The 24412-nt window shown below is 41.6% G+C and overlaps 1 protein-coding gene across 4 annotated transcripts in view; it reads right to left on the bottom strand.

Annotated features, from left to right (window-relative positions):
• Window positions 1-1379: 1379 nt before the first annotated feature.
• The window catches only part of MBIP (MAP3K12 binding inhibitory protein 1), a 412911-nt gene continuing 389878 nt past the window's right edge, over window positions 1380-24412 (bottom strand). For all 4 annotated transcript variants that reach the window (XM_053697736.1, XM_053697734.1, XM_053697733.1 and 1 more), the window contains exon 9: window positions 1380-2399. In XM_053697736.1, coding sequence (XP_053553711.1) covers window positions 2292-2399 — 108 coding nt within the window. In that variant the 3' untranslated portion in view covers window positions 1380-2291. The remainder of the gene's footprint in view (window positions 2400-24412) is intronic.

The following is a 24412-nucleotide window of genomic DNA, read 5'->3' as shown; positions in this document are numbered from 1 at the left end:
TTTGTATCAATACTAATCCTTTTTGCAAGAAATTTAAACAAGATATAAAAGTAGCCTTTTGATTTTTCCATTAGGTCCTGGGTTCGAATCCAACCAGGAGATGAGATATATATATATACACACACACGTTAATATATGTCCAGTTTACTATGATATATATATATTTTTTTCCAGATATATTTGGTAATTGCGAATAGGATTTTTTTTATATATATTTTTATTTAAGTGTTATCACAAATGTTCAAACCAATTTATACAATGTATCAAAAGTTAAATGTTTTTTGCAATTGCAACATTGTTAATAGAGTTGACCTTTTGTTTCAATTCCGGGTCACTGTGGGTTTAAATAGATCTCTATTGTTAAATATGATTATGCCTGATGAAACGGTCTGGAATAGACTGAGAAACGCGTTGCAAAATAAATACTGTTTGTTTTATACCACGACCCGTTTTTTTTGCTTCTTTCCACGATCCACTTGTTTTTGAAACAGGACTTTTACCAAGGAACCTTTCATACACTGACACTGTCAGTTTTGGAGAAAAGTCTCGGTGGCGTGAGTGCAGCAGGAGAACACCTATCAGCTTGCAGCTCACCTGGTCCGGCCATTGGCCCTAAAAAACGTGGGTGCTACTTTCTAGACGCCTATCTGGATTCCACAGGTCCTCTGGGTGAGACCTCCAGCGTATTGACTGCTGGAATTTGAATGTCAGCCTGCTTTATCGCACCTTATTCATTTAAGGTGCCACTTTCCTTGTGAGTAATTTTTTGCACATCACTTTTATATTTGTTGTTTTAACGATTCACACTATGTTGGCGCCCCTTGTTTATCTTCCATACTTTAAAAATAATAAACTCTTGATTGAAGAATCTTTTACTAACACCTAACTTTACCACTTCCTAGCACTAACGTAGGCAAAGAGAATTACTGGAGTGGGAGGGAAGGGAGGAGCTATTTAACAGCTTTGCTGTGGTGCTCTTTGCCGCCTCCTGCTGACCAGGAGGTGAATATCCCATTAGTAATTAAGATGATCCGTGGACTCATCGTGTCATTAAAAAGAAATTGGGGTTTCATATCCCTTTAATTGCTGCTCTTTTATATCCACTGTGGCATGAGTAAGAGTGATTACACTCGAAACGTTGCTGTTTTATGTCTGTACCTTAACAGAATAATAAAGTGAATGAAGAAAGATAGTGCTGTGGACATTTGATATATTACAATGTGGAATTCCTCAGATTTCTGTCCCCTTAACAGTTATACAAGAAAAAAAAAAAGAAAAAAAACATTTATATATGGGGCGAAAACTGTATGCTGAAATTACTATGACACAGGATATCAAAGGCATGTTTTGCTTATTCCAGTCATCAAATCACGATATGCTGAAAATTCAAGATTTTATTTTCAGCCAATGCTTACACAAAAAAACAAAAAACAAACAACAAAAAAAACACTAGAAGCTAATGAAATACACTTAGCAACTTTTAACAAAGATTAATAAAATATTTTTTAATACTTCAAGTTTAGATACAAAAGTCTGTGTGGTGTAACATCAAATACTACATAAAACAGCTTTTACATACCTATAACAGAATGCATGTTCATTAAAAAAAAAACTCCATCTAAAGCACTGGTTTTCAAACCTGTCCTCAGGCCTCACTAACAGGCCACATTTTGAGGATATAAAACTAGAGATCAGGTTAAAAAAATCAGATGTTAAGTAAACATGGTTATTAACCAGCTCTTATCAAAGGTAATCCTGAAAACCTGAGGACAGGTTTGAAAACCAGTGGTCTAAATGGATGCAAATGTGGAATTTTAAATACACATCAGTGAATTTACATAATCATTAGAAGGATTTCTGCAAAATTCCTTTTTCCTTTTGCAAAATGTTAATTTTAAAAGTTATTACTGCTTCAGTAATAACAATTACTGGGCACAAGCCCTGCTGTCACCACAAAGGTACAAACATGCATTATACCCCATCAATGATTCAGGTGCTTGGAATGTCACACAAATCCTTTCGTTTGGGACATCAGTGGGAGCAGAATGTGTGTACAAGATCTACTGCCATAGTGACATTAAAAAAATGTTTGCAAAAAATCATGTATATTGCAAAAACCTTGTAATTCAATTTGAAATCTCCACTTTAAATCTGCAGTAGCATATGTTATGAAATTCAACATTCATATATAATTGTGCCACTAATGGGTTTCAATAACAAACATACGGTAAAGAAAACACATATATACAGCATTTACATTTTAAATATAATAAATGTTATAATTAAAATAATTATGATGTCATTGCATCTCCAGCTGAAGTCATAACAGTAGTGCCTTTATGCAGGAGAGACTGTCTGAGTGCGTTGATTTTCTGGTCAATTTCTGCCAAGGAGTAGCTCTGTGAAAAATTATCTTTATTAATACAATAGTAAAAGCAAAAGAAGAACAATTTATATATTTACTGCAGGGCACAACTATAATAATGTTGCTACTCATCATGGTATTGTTTGTCTCCTGTGTTTACATCTCTCTTTAAAGATGTTCCCATATTTTAATCTTTTAAAGGTGCCTGGTTAGTCAAGCTCCACATCTCCAAACTGACGCTGCCATCTTTTTATAGGTTTTAGTCAGGTGTGAAAAAATGCTGTAAAGTAAGAATGCTTTAACAAAAACATGTTAATAGTTTATTTTTATCAATTAAAAGTGAGTGAACAGAAGAAAAATCAAGTCAATACTTGGTGTGACCACCTTTTGCCTTCAAAAGAGCATCAATTGTTCTATGTACACTTGCACACAGCTTTTAAGGAACTCACCAGGTAGGTTGTTCAAAACATCTTAGAGAATTAACCACAGTTCTGTGAATTTAGGCAGCCTCAGTTGTTTGTTTCTTCATGTACGCACAGACAGACTTGATGATGTTGAGATCAGGTCTCAGTGAGGGTCATACCATCACTTTCAGGACTCCTTGTTCTTCCTTACGCTGAAGATAGTTCTTGATGACTTTGGCTGTATGTTTGGGGTCGTTGTCATGCTACATTTGGGGTCAATCAGATGCCTCCCTCATGGTATTACATGATGGATACGTATCTGCCTGTACTACTCCGCATTGAGGAAACCATTAATTCTGACTAAATCCCCAACTCCATTTGAAAAAATTAAGTTTCAAAGGAACCTCAACCATGCTTCACTGTTGCCTGCAGACACGCACTCTTGTACTGCTGTTCAGCCCTTCAGCAAACAAACTGCCTTCTGCTACCGACAAATATTTTTGGTTCATCAGTCCAGAGCACCTGCTGCCATTTTTCTGCACCCCAGTTCTGGGGTTTTTGTGCATAGTTGAGTCACTTGGCCTTGTTTCCATGTCAAAGGTATGGCTTTTGGACGCAAGTCTTACACAAAGACCACTTCTGACCAGACTTCTATGGACAGTAGATGGGTGTATCAGGGTCCCACTGGTTTCTGCCAGTTTTGGGCCGATGACACCACTGGAAATCTTCCGATCAAGAAGTTAAGTAAGCATGATGTGCCTTTAATCTGCTGCACTAAGTTTTGTTGGCTGACCATCTACATTTTTCAACATTGCCCCTTTCTTAGTGCTTCTTCAGAAGAGCTTGGACAACACATCTGGAAACCCCCATCTGCCTTGAAATTTCTGCCTGGGAGAGAAATAGATGATGCAGTATAACAAACTACCTTGTGTTTTGTTTCTGTGCCGTTATTGCCATAGTGTATGACTTCTGACATTAAGCTGTCTTCAGCATCTGTTAGGTATAATTTTTTTAATCATGCAACTATGCTTTGCGCAAGTACGTAGACATATTGATGCCGTTTTGAAGGCAAAGGGTGATCACACCAAATATTGTTTTGATTTAAATATTTCTTCTGTTTACTCACTTTGCATTTTGTTAACTGATAAAATAATTAACATTTCTATTTTTGAAACCATTCTGCCTTAAACTTCTGCACTGTAATATACACACACACACACACATAACATATTATATTTACCACTATAGAATAAATCATTTTGGCTTTTTTGTAAAAATCTAGCGAGTGCAGTCCTCTTCTTCATTTGAGTTTCTGGCACCCTAGTTGCTGACTGGCTTGAAGTATACATACATACATACATGCATACATACACACACAAATATATACATATACATACATATTTATGTACTTTAATTTTTAAAAAGGGTATAAAAACATAAATTATGCTTACCTCATAATTTCATTTCCATCGTTACGAGGAGAGTCCACGGCTTCATTCATTACTTGTGGGAATACAGAAACTGGCCACCAGGAGGAGGCAAATACACCCCAGCCAAAGGCTTAAATACCTCCCCCACTCCCCAAGTCATTCTGCCGAGGGAACAAGGAACAGTAGGAGAAATATCAGGGTATAAATGGTGCCAGAAGGAAAACGAAAGAAATTTAGGTCTGCTCAATAGAGAACCGGGCAGGAGCCGTGGACTCTCCTCGTAACAATGGAAATAAAATTATCAGGTAAGCATAATTTATGTTTTCCATCTAATACGAGGAGAGTCCACGACTTCATTCATTACTTGTGGGAAACAAATACCCGAGCCCTAGAAGACACTGAATGAAGAACGGGAGGGTAAAAAGAAAGGTGGGCCCTAATCTGAGGGCACCACAGCCTGTAAAACCTTTCTCCCAAAAACAGCTTCACCCGAAGCAAAAACGTCAAATTTGTAAAACTTTGTAAAAAGTGTGTAAGGAGGACCAGGTAGCTGCCTTACAAATCTGCTCCATAGAGGCCTTATTCTTAAAGGCCCAAGAAGAAGCCACAGCTCTAGTTGAGTGAGCCGTAATCCTCTGAGTAGGCTTATGTCCCGCTGTCTCATAGGCCAAACGAATCAAGCTCCTCAGCCAAAAGGAAAAAGAAGTCTTCTGCCCCTTACGCTTCCCCGAATAGACAACAAACGACGTGGAGGTTTGTCTGAAATCCTTCATAGCCTGAAGATAGAATTTCAAGGCTCGTACCACATCTAAGTTGTGAAGTAACCGTTCCTTCGAAGAAGAAGGATTAGGACACAAGGAAGGAACCACAATATCCAGATTAATGTTACGATCAGACACTACCTTAGGGAGAAACCCCAGTGCAGTGCGAAGAACGGTCTTATCTGTATGAAAAACCAGGTAAGGAGGCTCACATTGCAAGGCCACTAATTCAGACACCCTGTGAGCCGAGGCAATGGCCAGTAGAAAAAGAACCTTCCAAGACAAAGTCTTAATGTCAAGAGAATGCATAGGCTCGAACGGAGCACCCTGCTAAACCTTCAGAACTAGATTCAGTCTCCAAGGAGGAGCAGAATTCCTAAACACAGGCCTGATCCTGGACAGAGCCTGAACAAAAGATTCCATATCAGGGAGCTCAGCAAATCAGTCACCTTAAAGAACTGGCGGCAAGTCCTTTCACCAAACCATCATGAAGGAAGGAAAGAAAGAATTCTGGATACCCTGACCTTATGCCAGGAATAGCCACGAGATTCACACCAAAGTAGGTCCTCCACAGCTTATGACAGATGCGACGGGTGACCTGCTTTCTGGCTTGAATGAGAGTATCAATCACCCTCTCAGAAAATCCTCTTCTGGCTAAGACTAAGCGTTCAATCTCAACGCAGTCAGCCTCAGAAAATATAGATTCTGATGCACAAAGGGACCCTGTACCAGCAGATCCCTGCGACAGGGCAACCTCCATGGAGGAAACGATGACATCCCCACTAGATCCCACGTCCTCCGCGGCCATGACTGAGCAATCAGAATAGTTGACGCTTGCTCCTGTTTGATGCGTGCCACTACACAAGGTAGAAGTGGTAATGGCGGAAATATGTAAACTAGGGTGAAGCCCCACGGCACTGCTAAGGCATCTATCATCTCTGCCTGGGGATCCCTGGACCGCGACCCGTATCTGGATAGCTTGAAGTTGAGTCTGGACGCCATGAGATCTATCTGTGGAGTCTCCAAACTGTTGCAAGTATCCGCAAACACTTTGGGGTGAAGAGACCATTCCCCCGGATGAAACGACTGTCTGCTGAGAAAATCCGCTTCCCAGTTGTCCACTCCTGTGATGTGGATCACTGATAGCAAGCAGTTGTGGGATTCCGCCCACTCCAGAATTCAAGAAACTTCCCTCATGGCTAGAGAGTTTCTCGTACCCCCCTGATGGTTGATGTAAGCAACCGAGGTAATGTTGTCCGACTGGAATCTGATGAACCAGGAAAGGCCAAGCCCCCAGAGCATTGAAGATCGCCCGAAGTTCCAGAATGTTGATCCGGAGAAGAGACTCCTTCTGATTTCAACTGCCCTGTACCTTCCTGGCACCCCAAACTGCTCTCCAACCTGAAAAACTCACGTCCGTAGCCACAATCTCCCAAGAAAGTCTGAGGAAGGATGTCCCCTGGGACAGCTGATCTGGACGGAGCCACCAAGAGAGATTTTCTGGACCCGATGTCCAGAGATATCAGTTGGGATAGGTCCGAAGGATCGCCGTTCCACTGCCTCAGCATGCATAGCTGAAGAGGCCTCAGATGGAACCTGGCGAATGGAATGACATCTATAGTGGATACCATGAGCCCAATTACCTCCATGCACCGGGCCACTGATGGCCTTGAGGAGGATTGAAGGGCAAGACAGTTGGAGACCATCTTGCAACGTCTCTAATCTGTAAGGAATATTTTCATGGCTATGGAGTCTATTATTGTGCCCAGGAACTCCACTCTGTTACTGGGGACCAGAAAACTCTTTCCTGAGTTTACCTTCCAACCTTGAGATTGCAGAAGAAGGAGAAGAGCTCTCGAATCTTCCTCTGCTACCCGGTAGGACTGAGCCTGAACCAGGATGTCGTCCAGATAAGGAGCAACTGCTATCCCTCTGGATCAAGCCACCGCGAGAAGAGCTCCCAGAACCTTCATGAAGATTCTTGGAGCAGTAGCCAGCCCGAAGGAAAGAGCTACAAGTGGTGATCCAGAAAGGCAAACCTTAAGAACCTGAAGTGATCCTTGTGTATTGGCACATGAAGGTAAGCGTCCTTCAAGTCTATCATAGTCATAAACTGACCCTCTTGAACTAGGGGCAGTATAGACCTTATCGTCTCCATTTTGAACAATGGAACCAACAGAAACTTGTTTAAACACTTAAGGTCCAGAATCGGGCGAAACGTGCCCTTCTTTGGGACCACGAAAAGGTTTGAATAGTACCCCAGATCCCTTTCTGCTAGAGGTACCGGTACAATTACCCTTAGAGAGGAGAGATCCCTCCCACATTCTAGAAAGGCATCCCGTTTCTCTGGTTTTGTTGATAGATTTCACAAGAGGAATCTGCCCCTGGGGGGGATGAGTTTTAAAACCTATCCTGTACCCCTGGGCAACAACTTCCAGAACCAAAGGATCCTGTACGTCTCTCATCCAAGCCTCCGCAAAAAGAGAGATAGTCTGCCCCCTACGAGATCCAGAAACGGATCGGGGGCCGCCCCTTCATGCCGATTTTGTCTCGGCTGGCTTTTTGCTCTGCTTGGTTTTATTCCAAGACTGAGCGGGCTTCCAAGATCCCTTGGACTGCTCGGGTTTCGCAGCAGGTTGCTGTCATTGGGACTTGTCCGAACGAAAGGAACGAAAATTAGGACCCTTAGGTTTATTCTTCTTATTCTGTGGTAGAAAGGTACCCTTGCCCCCCGTGACTGTAGATATGATAGAGTCCAGGCCTGGACCAAATTGAGCAAAAAGAGGCTGCTTCTAGGGTGGTAACTAGCCATAGAACAAGCTATTATGCTATTGTTCGTTCCCAGGTTGAGTGCTTCTCTCTTTTTATTGATGCAAATTATGACACTTAGGGAAGTCTCCCTAAGTGTGATGCGGTAATCCAGACGTGGACCCGTTGCTCAGTGTGCCTAGAGGGATATGGCTGCACCTCACTTACGAGGCCCACAATAGGCCGAAACGTACGTCTGGGGTTTTGCTGTTTCTCTCGTTCAGAGAGGGATTGCCTGGTATTTCGGGGCTGGACTGCACTGTTAAGTCAGGATCAGACTGATATGCTACAGGAAAGTTCTTCTCTGTGAAAGGCACATATTGAGCAAAAAGTGGCTGCTTCTAGGGTGGTAACTAGCCATAGAACACGATATTATGCTATTGTTCGTTCCCAGGTTGAGCGCTTCTCTCTTTTTATTTACTGGACCAAATAGAGTCTTTCCCTGAAACGGAAGAGAAAGCAATATAGATTTGGACGTTATGTTAGCAGAGGTTCAATAATCACCTTCCGGAGATATTAACCCTTGATTCTATACAGATAAAAGGAGCCACACTGTGACCCTGTCTTCTTGAGTTATCATTACATATATAAAAAATGAAACAATCTTACCAGAATCACCGCCGGGGAACAGGAAAACAGCCTCTCAAGTTTGACAGTGTGTAGCATCGCTCCTGACATGGACTTGAGAGAAGAAAGCAGACAGCAAAACTCGTCAACGCTGTTAATATGAGTCAGGATGGTTTCGCAGAAAGACTCTCCCTGAACCTCCAGACTCTAACTTTCATCCGTGCGCTCACTGAGAGGCTGACAGGACTACTTAAAACTCCAGTCCTATCTCAAAGAGTATTACCCTCCATAAGAGACTACTCTGAAATCTTCTGACACTTCTCTGCCAACCGCCTGTGACGAAAGGCAAAGAATGACTGGGGGATGAGGGGAGTGGGGGAGATATTTAAGCCTTTGGCTGGGGTGTCTTTGCCTCCTCCTGGTGGCCAGGTTCTGTATTCCCACAAGTAATGAATGAAGCCGTGGACTCTATTAGATGGAAAACCTCCCTGCCTGTATTGGTTGTGCTAAGCTGCAGCACAAAATATAGCTGTGAAAAATCCGGCAACATAACACTTATCTGTGAATATGCACCACTACTACTACAGGATGCAAGAATATGTGAACTCAAAGATGGAGGCGTCCAGTATGAAAAAGCAAAGTTTCTCCATCTGGTACCTGTAAAAGGTTAAAATAAGAATAGCTCTGAATAGAGCTATCGGCACAAGAGAAAAATGTTAACATTTTACGTAGCAGCCTCTCTATTGAAGTTGTATCCAGAAGTTTAATGATCATTTAACAATGAAAGCCAAACAGTCTAATGGAGTAGGTGTTTTTAATGATAAAACAAAAGGGTTAACAAAATTACTCATCTTGGTGATAAATTTTTAAATCTGTTTTAAAGGCAATATTTGTGCTATGAAATATACTATTCATTCACAGAGCAGTAACAATTTATATAGTCTTGGTACTACGTAGATAAATAAGCAATGTATTTAAGATATGCACTTTACTATATAGTAAAAACATTTAAAAGACATGATGTGGGGTTACAAAAGAGAGAACTGAAAAGCTATAAAGATTGGCTACTGGGCTACATAGGATGCTAACAAAGATAGAAGGAAATTAAAATAATCTTTTCAGAAATATACTTAAAAATAATTTTAGATTCCATAACAGCTTTCAATAACTTCCACGTTTATCATGGATGGACAGAAATGTATAACACTCACACTCAGGATATAAACAGCCACGTTCTCTGCTCCCTTTCAAACACGTCTATAAATAGCTGAACAACACATTAACAAGAGAGAATGTTTTACAATTATGGCATAAGCAAATTAATAAGAAAATTAAGTTCTACAACTACAATATAATTTGTTCTTTCCTTGTACACTATGACAGGCAATTTTATTATTATTATTTTATTATTATAATTTATTTATGATAGCGGGGAGCGGTGTTGGTGAACGTTTTGTATGCAAGGGTGAGAATTGTGAAAATTATTCTTCTGTGTATGGGGAGCCAATGAAGAGACTCGCATAGAGGTGCAGCAGCTACAGAGCGACGGGAAAGGTGGATTAGCCTGGCAGAGGCATTTAGGATGGATTGAAGGGGGGAGAGGCGGGAAAGAGGAAGGCCAGTAAGTAGGTTATTGCAGTAGTCAAGTCGTGAAATAACAAGGGAGTGGATTATTTTCTTTGTGGTGTTCGCGCACAGAAAAGGTAGAATCTTGGAAATACTGCGTAGATGGTTGCGGCAGGATGTAGAAAGCAATTGTATATGGGTGACGAAGGATAGATTTGAGTGAAGTGTAACTCCGAGGCAGCGGACTTGGGGCGATGGGAAAATGGTGATGCCGTCAACAGGGATAGAGAAGTCGGCATAGAGCTTGAGGGGGGGATAAGGAGGAGCTCAGTCTTGGACATGTTAATCTTTAGGTGGTGAGAGGTCATCCAGGAAGAAATACCAGATAAGCAGTTGCTGACATGAGAGAGGACAGAGGGAGAGAGAGCAGGGGTGGAGAGGTAGATCTGGGTGTCATCAGCATAGAGGTGATATTTGAAGCCATAACTGTTGATAAGTTTACCCAGCGAAGAAGTATAAATGGAGAAGAGTAGAGGACCCAGAACAGATCCTTGAGGTACTCCAACAGACAGAGGCATTGGAGAGGAGGAGTCGCCGGCAAATGACACAGAAAAAGATCTGTGAGAAAGATAGGAGTGAATCCAGGAAAGAGCAGTGTCACAGAGGCCAAAAGAGCTAAGGGTCTGTAAGAGGAGTGGTGGTCAACTTTGTCGAAGGCAGCTGAGAGGTCAAGTAAGATGAGTATAGAGTAGTGGCCAATATTTATAGCAGAGAGAAGATGGTTAGTAACCTTGGTAAGGGCAGTCTCAGTTAAGTTTGGGGCGGAATCTGGATTGCAGGGGGTCAAGCAAGGAGTTGGCGGACAGGAAGTGGGTTAGGCGATTGTAAACTAGTTTTTAAAGGAGTTTTGATGTTAGTGGAAGCAGTGATATGGGGCGGTAGCTTTCAGGAGAATTAGGGTAGAGGGAGAGTATGGGAGTGACTTTGCGTGTTTGAAAGAAGATGGGAATGAGCCGGTAGAGAGAGAGATAGGTTGAAGATGTGGGTAAGAGCAGGAGTGAGGGTAGAAGATAGGGGGGTATTAGATGGGAAGGGATAGGGTCGAGTGGGCAGGTAGTGAGGCGTGAGGAAGAAACTTTATTCTCAGTTGCTGGATGGAAGATGCAGAGGGTGGCAGAGGGAGTAACTGGGCCTGTTGTTGGAATATTACAGGTTGGTGTTAGGATGCTGCTTCGGATAGTATGTGTTTTGTTTAAAAAGTAGTCTGCCAGGTCTTGAGCACTAAAGACAGATCGGGGGGGGGGGGGGGGCTAAGGCTTGGCTAAGTGAAGGGCAGAAGTGTATGAGCGAAGAATAAACTTATAGTGTATGAAATCAGGTTCAGAGTGAGTTTTCCTCCAGACACGCTCAGCAGTACGGGAGCATTTTTGCAAATAGCGTGTTTGCTGAGAGTGCCAGGGCTGAAACGGACGGTGTGATGTTTTGCGCAGTTGGGGAGGGGCAAGTGTGTCTAGTGCCAAGGAAAATACTAGTTCTAAAAACTTGAGGAGTAAACAATCATTAATTACAGTTCAAGCTACAGTAACCATATACATTCCTTCCCAAGCTTGCTTGAGCTTTGGGTCAGATATCTTATTTCCAATATATGACAAATGTAAGAACCAAACACGGACCTTTGCAAACTCATTAAGTAAGGAGGTAGAACAAGGGGAAGGATGAGGACTTTCCTACATTCCTCTTACTCAACTCAGCAGGAGTGTTGTATCTGAAGACATCTTATTAAAACCACTGTATAAAGTTAAAGGGACACTGAACCCAAATTTTTTCTTTTGTAATTCAGAAAGAGCATGCAATTTTAAGCAACTTTCTAATTTACTCCTATTATCAATTTTTCTTCGTTCTCTTGCTATGATTATTTGAAAAAGAAGGCATCTAAGCTTTTTTTTGGTTTCAGTACTCTGGACAGCACTTATTTATTGGTGGATGAATTTATCCACCAATCAGCAAGGACAACCCAGGTTGTTCACCAAAAATGGGCCGGCATCTAAACTTACATTGTTGCATTTTAAATAAAGATACCAGGAGAATGAAGAAAATTTGATAATAGGAGTAAATTAGAAAGTTGCTTAACCCCTTAACGACTGAGGACGTGCAGGGTACGTCCTCAGAAAAAAGGCAGTTAACGCCTGAGAACGTACCCTGCACGTCCTCAGTGTGGAAAGCAGCTGGAAGCGATCCTGATCACTTCCAGCTGTTTTCCGGTTATTGCAGGATGCGTCGATATTGAGGCATCCTGCAATAACATTTTTTACCCCTCCGGTGCAGAGAGAGCCACTCTGTGGCCCTCTCTGCACCGGACATCGATGGCCGCATTCGTTGGTGGGTGGGAGCTGAAGTGGGAGGTGGGTGGGCGGCCATCGATGGCTTCTTGGTCAGAGAGGGGGGCGGGATCGGGGGCGGTATCGCCGGAGGCGCGCACGGGCGCGTGCACGGGGAGGGAGCGGGTGGGAACCACTTACACTACAGAAACGTTTTTTTTTTATTATGGGGAGAAAGGAGGGATAAAATCCCTGATTAAAGTCATCTAAGGGATCTGGGAGGGGGTGGGGGATTAGTCTTGGGGGGGGGAAGCTACACTGCAGAAAAACCAAAAATAAAAAAAAATAAAAACATTTTTACATGCAAACTGGGTACTGGCAGACAGCTGCCAGTACCCAAGATGGCCCCCAATAAGGCAGAGGGGGAGGGTTAGAGAGCTGTTTTGGGGGGGATCAGGGAGGTTGGGGGCTAAGGGGGGGAATCTTACACAGCAGCATATGTAAATATGCTATATATAAAAAAAGATACCTTTTATTTTAGTACTGGCAGACTTTCTGCCAGTACTTAAGATGGCAGGGACAATTTTTGGTGGTGGGGGAGGAAAGAGAGCTCTTTGGGAGGGATCAGGGGGTCTGATGTGTCAGGTGGGAAGCTGATCTCTACACTAAAGCTAAAATTAACCCTGCAAACTCCATACAAGCTACCTAATTAACCCCTTCATTGCTGGGCATAATTCACGTGTTGTGCGCAGTGGCATTTAGCGGCCTTCTAATTACCAAAAAGCAACACCAAATCCATATATGTCTGCTATTTTTGAACAAAGGAGACCCCAGAGAAGCATTTACAACCATTTGTGCCATAATTGCACAAAATGTTTGTAAATGATTTCAGTGAGAAATCTAAAATTATGAAAAATTTAACGTTTTTCTTTATTTGATCGCATTTGGCGGTGAAATGGTGGCATGAAATATACCAAAATGGGCGTAGATCAATACTTTGGGTTGTCTACTACACTACACTAAAGCTAAAATTACCCCAAAAAGCTCCCTACATGCTCCCTTATTAACCCCTTCCCTGCTGTGCATAATACACGCATGGTGCGCAGTGGCATTTAGCGGCCTTCTAATTACCAAAAAGCAACGTCAAAGCCATATATGTCTGCTATTTCTGAACAAAGGGGATTCCAGAGAAAAATTTACAACCATTTATGCCATAATTGCACAAGCTGTTTGTAAATAATTTCAGTGAGAATCCTAAAGTTTGTGAAAAAATTTGTGAAAAAGTGAACAATTTTTTTTATTTGATCGCATTTGGTGGTGAAATGGTGGCATGAAATATACCAAAATGGGCCTAGATCAATACTTTGGGATGTCTTCTAAAAAAATATATATACATGTCAAGGGATATTCAGGTATTCCTGACAGATATCAGGGTTCCAATGTAACTAGCGCTCATTTTGAAAAAAAGTGGTTTGGAAATAGCAAAGTGCTACTTATATTTATTGCCCTATAACTTGCAAAAAAAAAGCAAAGAACATGTAAACATTGGGTATTTCTAAACTCTGGACAAAATTTAGAAATTATTTAGCATGGGTGTTTTTTGGTGGTTGTAGATGTGTAACAGATTTTGGGGGACAAAGTTAGAAAAAGTGTGTTTTTTTTCCATTTTTTCCTCATATTTTATAAAAAATTTTTTATAGTAAATTATAAGATATGATGAAAATAATGGTATCTTTAGAAAGTCCATTTAATGGCGAGAAAAACAGAATTTATGTTTACCTGATAAATTTCTTTCTCCAACGGTGTGTCCGGTCCACGGCGTCATCCTTACTTGTGGGATATTCTCTTCCCCAACAGGAAATGGCAAAGAGCCCAGCAAAGCTGGTCACATGATCCCTCCTAGGCTCCGCCTACCCCAGTCATTCGACCGACGTTAAGGAGGAATATTTGCATAGGAGAAACCATATGGTACCGTGGTGACTGTAGTTAAAGAAAATAAAATATCAGACCTGATTAAAAAAACCAGGGCGGGCCGTGGACCGGACACACCGTTGGAGAAAGAAATTTATCAGGTAAACATAAATTCTGTTTTCTCCAACATAGGTGTGTCCGGTCCACGGCGTCATCCTTACTTGTGGGAACCAATACCAAAGCTTTAGGACACGGATGAAGGGAGGGAGCAAATCAGGTCACCTAAATGGAAGGCACCACGGCTTGCAAAACCTTTCTCCCAAAAATAGCCTCAGAAGAAGCAAAAGTATCAAACTTGTAAAATTTGGTAAAAGTGTGCAGTGAAGACCAAGTCGCTGCCCTACATATCTGATCAACAGAAGCCTCGTTCTTGAAGGCCCATGTGGAAGCCACAGCCCTAGTGGAATGAGCTGTGATTCTTTCGGGAGGCTGCCGTCCGGCAGTCTCGTAAGCCAATCTGATGATGCTTTTAATCCAAAAAGAGAGAGAGGTAGAAGTTGCTTTTTGACCTCTCCTTTTACCTGAATAAACAACAAACAAGGAAGATGTTTGTCTAAAATCCTTTGTAGCATCTAAATAGAATTTTAGAGCGCGAACAACATCCAAATTGTGCAACAAACGTTCCTTCTTCGAAACTGGTTTCGGACACAGAGAAGGTACGATAATCTCCTGGTTAATGTTTTTGTTAGAAACAACTTTTGGAAGAAAACCAGGTTTAGTACGTAAAACCACCTTATCTGCATGGAACACCAGATAAGGAGGAGAACACTGCAGAGCAGATAATTCTGAGACTCTTCTGGCAGAAGAAATCGCAACTAAAAACAAAACTTTCCAAGATAATAACTTAATATCAACGGAATGTAAGGGTTCAAACGGAACCCCCTGAAGAACTGAAAGAACTAAATTGAGACTCCAAGGAGGAGTCAAAGGTTTGTAAACAGGCTTGATTCTAACCAGAGCCTGCACAAAGGCTTGAACATCTGGCACAGCTGCCAGTTTTTTGTGAAGTAATACCGACAAGGCAGAAATCTGTCCCTTCAGGGAACTTGCAGATAATCCTTTTTCCAATCCTTCTTGAAGGAAGGATAGAATCCTAGGAATCTTAACCTTGTCCCAAGGGAATCCTTTAGATTCACACCAACAGATATATTTTTTCCAAATTTTGTGGTAAATCTTTCTAGTCACAGGCTTTCTGGCCTGAACAAGAGTATCGATAACAGAATCTGAGAATCCTCGCTTCGATAAAATCAAGCGTTCAATCTCCAAGCAGTCAGCTGGAGTGAAACCAGATTCGGATGTTCGAACGGACCCTGAACAAGAAGGTCTCGTCTCAAAGGTAGCTTCCAAGGTGGAGCCGATGACATATTCACCAGATCTGCATACCAAGTCCTGCGTGGCCACGCAGGAGCTATCAAGATCACCGACGCCCTCTCCTGCTTGATCCTGGCTATCAGCCTGGGGATGAGAGGAAATGGCGGGAACACATAAGCTAGTTTGAAGGTCCAAGGTGCTACTAGTGCATCCACTAGAGCCGCCTTGGGATCCCTGGATCTGGCCCCGTAGCAAGGAACTTTGAAGTTCTGACGAGAGGCCATCAGATCCATGTCTGGAATGCCCCACAGGTGAGTGACTTGGGCAAAGATTTCCGGATGGAGTTCCCACTCCCCCGGATGTAATGTCTGCCGACTCAGAAAATCCGCTTCCCAATTTTCCACTCCTGGGATGTGGATAGCAGACAGGTGGCAGGAGTGAGACTCCGCCCAAAGAATTATTTTGGTTACTTCTTCCATCGCTAGGGAACTCCTTGTTCCCCCCTGATGGTTGATGTACGCAACAGTCGTCATGTTGTCTGATTGAAACCGTATGAACCTGGTCCTCGCAAGCTGGGGCCAGGCCTGGAGAGCATTGAATATCGCTCTCAGTTCCAGAATATTTATCGGTAGAAGAGATTCTTCCCGAGACCAAAGACCCTGAGCTTTCAGGGATCCCCAGACCGCGCCCCAGCCTATCAGACTGGCGTCGGTCGTGACAATGACCCACTCTGGTCTGTGGAACATCATCCCTTGAGACAGATTGTCCAGGGACAGCCACCAACGGAGTGAGTCTCTGGTCTTCTGATTTACTTGTATCTTCGGAGACAAGTCTGTATAGTCCCCATTCCACTGACTGAGCATGCACAGTTGTAATGGTCTTAGATGAATGCGCGCAAAAGGAACTATGTCCATCGCCGCCACCATCAACCCGATCACTTCCATGCACTGAGCTATGGAAGGAAGAGGAACGGAATGAAGTATCCGACAAGAGTCCAGAAGCTTTGTTTTTCTGGCCTCTGTTAGAAAGATCCTCATTTCTAAGGAGTCTATAATTGTTCCCAAGAAGGGAACCCTTGTTGACGGGGATAGAGAACTCTTTTCCACGTTCACTTTCCAGCCGTGAGATCTGAGAAAGGCCAGGACAATGTCCGTGTGAGCCTTTGCTTGAGGAAGGGACGACGCTTGAATCAGAATGTCGTCCAGGTAAGGTACTACTGCAATGCCCCTTGGTCTTAGCACCGCTAGAAGGGACCCTAGTACCTTTGTGAAAATCCTTGGAGCAGTGGCTAATCCGAAAGGAAGCGCCACGAACTGGTAATGTTTGTCCAGGAATGCAAACCTTAGGAACCGATGATGTTCCTTGTGGATAGGAATATGTAGATACGCATCCTTTAAATCCACCGTGGTCATGAATTGACCTTCCTGGATGGAAGGAAGGATAGTTCGGATGGTTTCCATCTTGAACGATGGGACCTTGAGAAATTTGTTTAAGATCTTGAGATCTAGGATTGGTCTGAACGTTCCCTCTTTTTTGGGAACTATGAACAGATTGGAGTAGAACCCCATCCCCTGTTCTCTTAATGGAACAGGATGAATCACTCCCATTTTTAACAGGTCTTCTACACAATGTAAGAACGCCTGTCTTTTTATGTGGTCTGAAGACAACTGCGACCTGTGGAACCTCCCCCTTGGGGGAAGTCCCTTGAATTCCAGAAGATAACCCTGGGAGACTATTTCTAGCGCCCAAGGATCCAGAACATCTCTTGCCCAAGCCTGAGCGAAGAGAGAGAGTCTGCCCCCCACCAGATCCGGTCCCGGATCGGGGGCCAATATTTCATGCTGTCTTGGTAGCAGTGGCAGGTTTCTTGGCCTGCTTTCCCTTGTTCCAGCCTTGCATTGGTCTCCAAGCTGGCTTGGCCTGAGAAGTATTACCCTCTTGCTTAGAGGACGTAGCACCTTGGGCTGGTCCGTTTTTACGAAAGGGACGAAAATTAGGTCTATTTTTTGCCTTGAAAGGCCGATCCTGAGGAAGGGCGTGGCCCTTACCCCCAGTGATATCAGAGATAATCTCTTTCAAGTCAGGACCAAACAACGTTTTCCCCTTGAAAGGAATGTTTAGTAGCTTGTTCTTGGAAGACGCATCAGCCGACCAAGATTTCAACCAAAGCGCTCTGCGCGCCACAATAGCAAACCCAGAGTTCTTAGCCGCTAACTTAGCCAATTGCAAAGAGGCGTCTAGAGTGAAAGAATTAGCCAATTTGAGAGCATTGATTCTGTCCATAATCTCCTCATAAGGAGGAGAGTCACTATCGAGCACTTTAAGCAGTTCATCAAACCAGAAATATGCGGCAGTAGTGACAGGGACAATGCATGAAATGGGTTGTAGAAGGTAACCCTGCTGAACAAACATCTTTTTAAGCAAACCTTCTAATTTTTTATCCATAGGATCTTTGAAAGCACAACTATCCTCTATGGGAATAGTGGTGCGTTTGTTTAAAGTAGAAACCGCTCCCTCGACCTTGGGGACTGACTGCCATAAGTCCTTTCTGGGGTCGACCATAGGAAACAATTTTTTAAATATGGGGGGAGGGACGAAAGGAATACCGGGCCTTTCCCATTCTTTATTAACAATGTCCGCCACCCGCTTGGGTATAGGAAAAGCTTCTGGGAGCCCCGGCACCTCTAGGAACTTGTCCATTTTACATAGTTTCTCTGGGATGACTAAATTTTCACAATCATCCAGAGTGGATAATACCTCCTTAAGCAAAATGCGGAGATGTTCCAATTTAAATTTAAATGTAATCACATCAGATTCAGCCTGCTGAGAAATGTTCCCTAAATCAGTAATTTCTCCCTCAGACAAAACCTCCCTGGCCCCCTCAGATTGGGTTAGGGGCCCTTCAGAGATATTAATATCAGCGTCGTCATGCTCTTCAGTAACTAAAACAGAGCAGCCACGCTTACGCTGACAAGGGTTCATTTTGGCTAAAATGTTTTTGACAGAATTATCCATTACAGCCGTTAATTGTTGCATAGTAAGGAGTATTGGCGCGCTAGATGTACTAGGGGCCTCCTGAGTGGGCAAGACTCGTGTAGACGAAGGAGGGAATGATGCAGTACCATGCTTACTCCCCTCACTTGAGGAATCATCTTGGGCATCATTGTCATTATCACATAAATCACATTTATTTAAATGAATAGGAATTCTGGCTTCCCCACATTCAGAACACAGTCTATCTGGTAGTTCAGACATGTTAAACAGGCATAAACTTGAACAGAAAGTACAAAAAACGTTTTAAAATAAAACCGTTACTGTCACTTTAAATTTTAAACTGAACACACTTTATTACTGCAATTGCGAAAAAACATGAAGGAATTGTTCAAAATTCACCAAATTTTCACCACAGCGTCTTAAAGCTTTGAAAATATTGCACACCAATTTTGGAAGCTTTAACCCTTAAAATAACGGAACCGGAGCCGTTTTAAGCTTTAAACCCCTTTACAGTCCCTGGTATCTGCTTTGCTGAGACCCAACCAAACCCAAAGGGGAATACGATACCAAATGACGCCTTCAGACGTCTTTTATAAGTATCAGAGCTCCTCTCACATGCGACTGCATGCCATGCCTCTCAAAAACAAGTGCGCAACACCGGCGCGAAAATGAGACTCTGCCTATGCTTTGGGAAAGCCCCTAAAGAATAAGGTGTCTAAAACAGTGCCTGCCGATATTATTATATCAAAATACCCATAAAAAATGATTCCTCAAGGCTAAATATGTGTTAATAATCAATCGATTTAGCCCAGAAAAAGTCTACAGTTTAAATAAGCCCTTGTGAAGCCCTTATTTACAATCGTAATAAACATGGCTTACCGGATCCCATAGGGAAAATGACAGCTTCCAGCATTACATCGTCTTGTTAGAATGTGTCATACCTCAAGCAGTAAGAGACTGCACACTGTTCCCCCAACTGAAGTTAATTGCTCTCAACAGTCCTGTGTGGAACAGCCATGGATTTTAGTTACGGTTGCTAAAATCATTTTCCTCATACAAACAGAATTCTTCATCTCTTTTCTGTTTCTGAGTAAATAGTACGTACCAGCACTATTTGAAAATAACAAACTCTTGATTGAATAATGAAAAACTACAGTTAAACACTAAAAAACTCTAAGCCATCTCCGTGGAGATGTTGCCTGTACAACGGCAAAGAGAATGACTGGGGTAGGCGGAGCCTAGGAGGGATCATGTGACCAGCTTTGCTGGGCTCTTTGCCATTTCCTGTTGGGGAAGAGAATATCCCACAAGTAAGGATGACGCCGTGGACCGGACACACCTATGTTGGAGAAAACGGTATATAATATGTGTGGGTACAGTAAAAGAGTAAGAGGAAAATTACAGCTAAACACAAACACTGCAAAAATGTAAAAATAGCCTTGGTCCCAAATGGACAGAAAATGTAAAAGTGCTGTGGTCATTAAGGGGTTAAAATTTCATGCTCAATCTGAATCACGAAATAAAATTTTTGGGTACAGTGTCCCTTTAACCTCTTGCTTTATATCCACTAATAAAGAGACATTCCATTTTATATAGATCTACTCAGACAGAGGCCACGTCAAAACATCCAATACCAGGAAACAATCCATTCCAGAAAGCAAGTCCTTACTTGCTCTCACTGGTCATATGTTACTGATCTGAATAATGTTAAAGGGACAGTGTTCCCTAAGTTTTTCTCCCCTCTAATTTGTTCCCAATAATCCATTTTACCTGCTGGAGTGTTTTAAATTATTTACAAATAGCTAATTTAGCTTTATTTTTGTATTTGAAGTAGCTGATTTTGCCTGTGGCATCCCTACCTATACTGAACGTTTCTACCCTTAAAGGGACATGAAACACAAACATTTTCTTTCATGATTTAGGTAGAACATACCATTTTAATTTTAGTATACTTCTGTTATCAAATTTGCTTAATTTTCTTGGTATCATTTGTTGAAGGAGCAGCAATACACTACTGGTTTCTAACAGAACAAATGGGTGAGCCAATGACAATCAGTATTTATATGCAGCCACCAATCAGCAGCTAGAACCTAGGTTATTTGCTGCTCATGAGCTTACCTAAACAAACATTTCAGCAAAGGATAACAAGAGGAGGACGCAAATTAAATAATAGAAGTAAAAAAGTCGTATGCTCTGTCTAAATCACAAATGTCTAATTATGAGTTTACTGTCCTTTTAAAGGGACAATGTACCCAAAAATTTTCTTTCGTGATTCAGATAGAGCATGAAATTTTAAACAACTTTCTAATTTACTCCTATTATCAAATTTTCTTCATTCTCTTGGTATCTTAATTTGAAATGCAAGAATGTAAGTTTAGATGCTGGCCCATTTTTGATGAACAACCTGGGTTGTCCTTGCTGATTGGTGGATAAATTCATCCACCAATAAAAAAGTGCTGTCCAGAGTACTGAAACCAAAAAAAAGCTTAGATGCCTTCTTTTTCAAATAATGATAGCAAGAGAACGAAGAAAAATTGATAATAGGAGTAAATTAGAAAGTTGCTTAAAATTGCATGCTCTTTCTGAATTACAAAAGAAAAAATTTGGGTATAGTGTCCCTTTGAGTATTGACTATAAAAAGGCTATGTAAACGGCTAGATTTGGAGTTCTGTGGCCAAAGGGGTGCGTTAGCTACGCATGCTTTTTTTCCCCCCGCACCTTTTAAATACCGCTGGTATTTAGAGTTCACAAAATGGCTGCGTTAGGCTCCAAAAAGGGAGCGTAGAGGCATATTTACCGCCACTGCAACTCTCAATACCAGCGGTGCTTACGGACGCGGCCAGCATGAAAAACGTGCTCGTGCACGATTCCCCCATAAGAAACAATGGGGCCGTTTGAGCTGAAAAAAAAAACCTAACACCTGCAAAAAAGCAGCGTTCAGCTCCTAACGCAGCCCCATTGTTTCCTATGGGGAAACCGTTTCTAAGTCTGCACCTAACACCCTAACATGTACCCCGAGTCTAAACACTTACACTTATTAACCCCTAATCTGCCGCCCCTGCTATCGCTGACCCCTGCATTACACTTTTAACCCCTAATCTGCCGCTTCGTACACAGCCGCAACCTACATTATACCTATGTACCCCTAATCTGCTGCCCCTAACACCGCCGACCACTATATTATATTTATTAACCCCTAATCTGCCGCCCCCAACGCCGCCGCTACCTTACCTACACTTATTAACCCCTAATCCGCCTCACTCCCGCCTCAAATACACTATAATAAATAGTATTAACCCCTAATCTGCCCTCCCTAACATCGTCGACACCTAACTTCAAGTATTAACCCCTAATCTGCCGACCGTACCTCACCGCTACTATAATAAAATGTATTAACCCCTAAAGCTAAGTCTAACCCTAACCCCCCCAAGTTAAATATAATTTAAATCTAACGAAATAAATTAAATCTTATTAAATAAATTATTCCTATTTAAAGCTAAATACTTACCTGTAAAATAAACCCTAATATAGCTACAATATAAATAATAATTATATTGTAGCTATTTTAGGATTAATATTTATTTTACAGGCAACTTTGTATTTATTTTAACCAGGTACAATAGCTATTAAATAGTTAATAACTATTTAATAGCTACCTAGTTAAAATAAATACAAAATTACCTGTAAAATAAATCCTAACCTAAGTTACAATTAAACCTAACACTACACTATCAATAAATTAATTACATACAAATACCTACAAATAAATACAATTAAATAAACTAACTAAAGTACAAAAAAAAAGAACTAAGTTACAAAAAATAAAAAAATAATTTACAAACATTATAAAAATATTACAACAATTTTAAGCTAATTACACCTACTCTAAGCCCCCTAATAAAATAAAAAAGCCCCCCAAAATAAAAAAATGCCCTGCCCTATTCTAAAATAAAAATTGAAAAGCTCTTTTACCTTACCAGCCCTTAAAAGGGCCTTTTGCGGGGCATGCCCCAAAGAATTCTGCTCTTTTGCCTGTAAAAAAAAACATACAATACCCCCCCCAACATTACAACCCACCACCCACATACCCCTAATCTAACCCAAACCCCCCTTAAATAAACCTAACACTACCCCTGAAGATCTCCCTACCTTGTCTTCACCACGCCGGGTATCACCGATCCGTCCACAAGAGGCTCCGAAGTCTTCATCCAAGCCCAAGCGGGGGCTGAAGAGGTCCATCATCCGGCTGAAGTCTTGATCCAAGCGGGGGCTGAAGAGATCCATCATCCGGCTGAAGTCTTGATCCAAGCGGGGGCTGAAGAGATCCATCATCCGGCCGAAGTCTTCTATCAAGCGGCATCTTCAATCTTCTTTCTTCCGGATCCATCTTCATCCCGCCGACGCGGAACATCCATCCTGGCCGACGACTTCCCGACGAATGACGGTTCCTTTAAGGGACGTCATCCAAGATGGCGTCCCTCGAATTCCGAGGATTCTATCAGTCAATCGGAATTAAGGTAGGAAAATTCTGATTGGCTGATGGAATCAACCAATCAGATTCAAGTTCAATCCGATTGGCTGATCCAATCAGCCAATCAGATTGAGCTTGCATTCTATTGGCTGATCGGAACAGCCAATAGAATGCGAGCTCAATCTGATTGGCTGATTCCATCAGCCAATCAGAATTTTCCTACCTTAATTCCGATTGGCTGATAGATAGCCCCCGCTTGGGCTTGGATGAAGACTTCAGAGCCTCTTGTGGACGGATCGGTGATACCCGGCGTGGTGAAGACAAGGTAGGGAGATCTTCAGGGGCTTAGTGTTAGGTTTATTTAAGGGGGGTTTGGGTTAGATTAGGGGTATGTGGGTGGTGGGTTGTAATGTTGGGGGGGGGGGGGGGTATTGTATGGTTTTTTTTTTACAGGCAAAAGAGCAGAATTCTTTGGGGCATGCCCCGCAAAAGGCCCTTTTAAGGGCTGGTAAGGTAAAAGAGCTTTTCAATTTTTATTTTAGAATAGGGCAGGGTATTTTTTTATTTTGGGGGGCTTTGTTATTTTATTAGGGGGATTAGAGTAGGTGTAATTAGCTTAAAATTGTTGTAATATTTTTATAATGTTTGTAAATTATTTTTTTATTTTTTGTACTTTAGTTAGTGCATTTATTTGTAGGTATTTGTATTTAATTAATTTATTGATAGTGTAGTGTTAGGTTTAATTGTAGATAATTGTAGGTATTTTATTTAATTAATTTATTGATAGTGTAGTGTTAGGTTTAATTGTAGATAATTGTAGGTATTTTATTTAATTAATTTATTGATAGTGTAGTGTTAGGTTTAATTGTAACTTAGGTTAGGATTTATTTTACAGGTAATTTTGTAATGATTTTAACTAGGTAGCTATTAAATAGTTATTAACTATTTAATAGCTATTGTACCTGGTTAAAATAAATACAAAGTTGCCTGTAAAATAAATATAAATCCTAAAATAGCTACAATATAATTATTATTTATATTGTAGCTATATTAGGGTTTATTTTACAGGTAAGTATTTAGCTTTAAATAGGAATAATTTATTTAATAAGAAATAATTTATTTTGTTAGATAAAAATTATATTTAACTTAGGGGGGTGTTAGGGTTAGACTTAGCTTTAGGGGTTAACAAATTTATTAAGAGTAGCGGTGAGGTCCGGTCGGCAGATTAGGGGTTAATAATTGAAGTTAGGTGTCGGTGATGTTAGGGAGGGCAGATTAGGGGTTAATACTATTTATTATAGGGTTATTGAGGCGGGAGTGAGGCGGATTAGGGGTTAATAACTTTATTATAGTAGCAGTGAGGTCCGGTCGGCAGATTAGGGGTTAATTGTAGGTAGGTGGCGGCGACGTTGGGGGGGCAGATTAGGGGGTAATAAATATATCTAG

This window comes from Bombina bombina, chromosome 1 (assembly GCF_027579735.1).
Source record: "Bombina bombina isolate aBomBom1 chromosome 1, aBomBom1.pri, whole genome shotgun sequence".
In the NCBI taxonomy this organism is placed as follows: Eukaryota; Metazoa; Chordata; class Amphibia; order Anura; family Bombinatoridae; genus Bombina; species Bombina bombina.
Note: the sequence above shows the minus strand (reverse complement) of the source record. Positions and strands in the feature narration are given on the sequence as shown.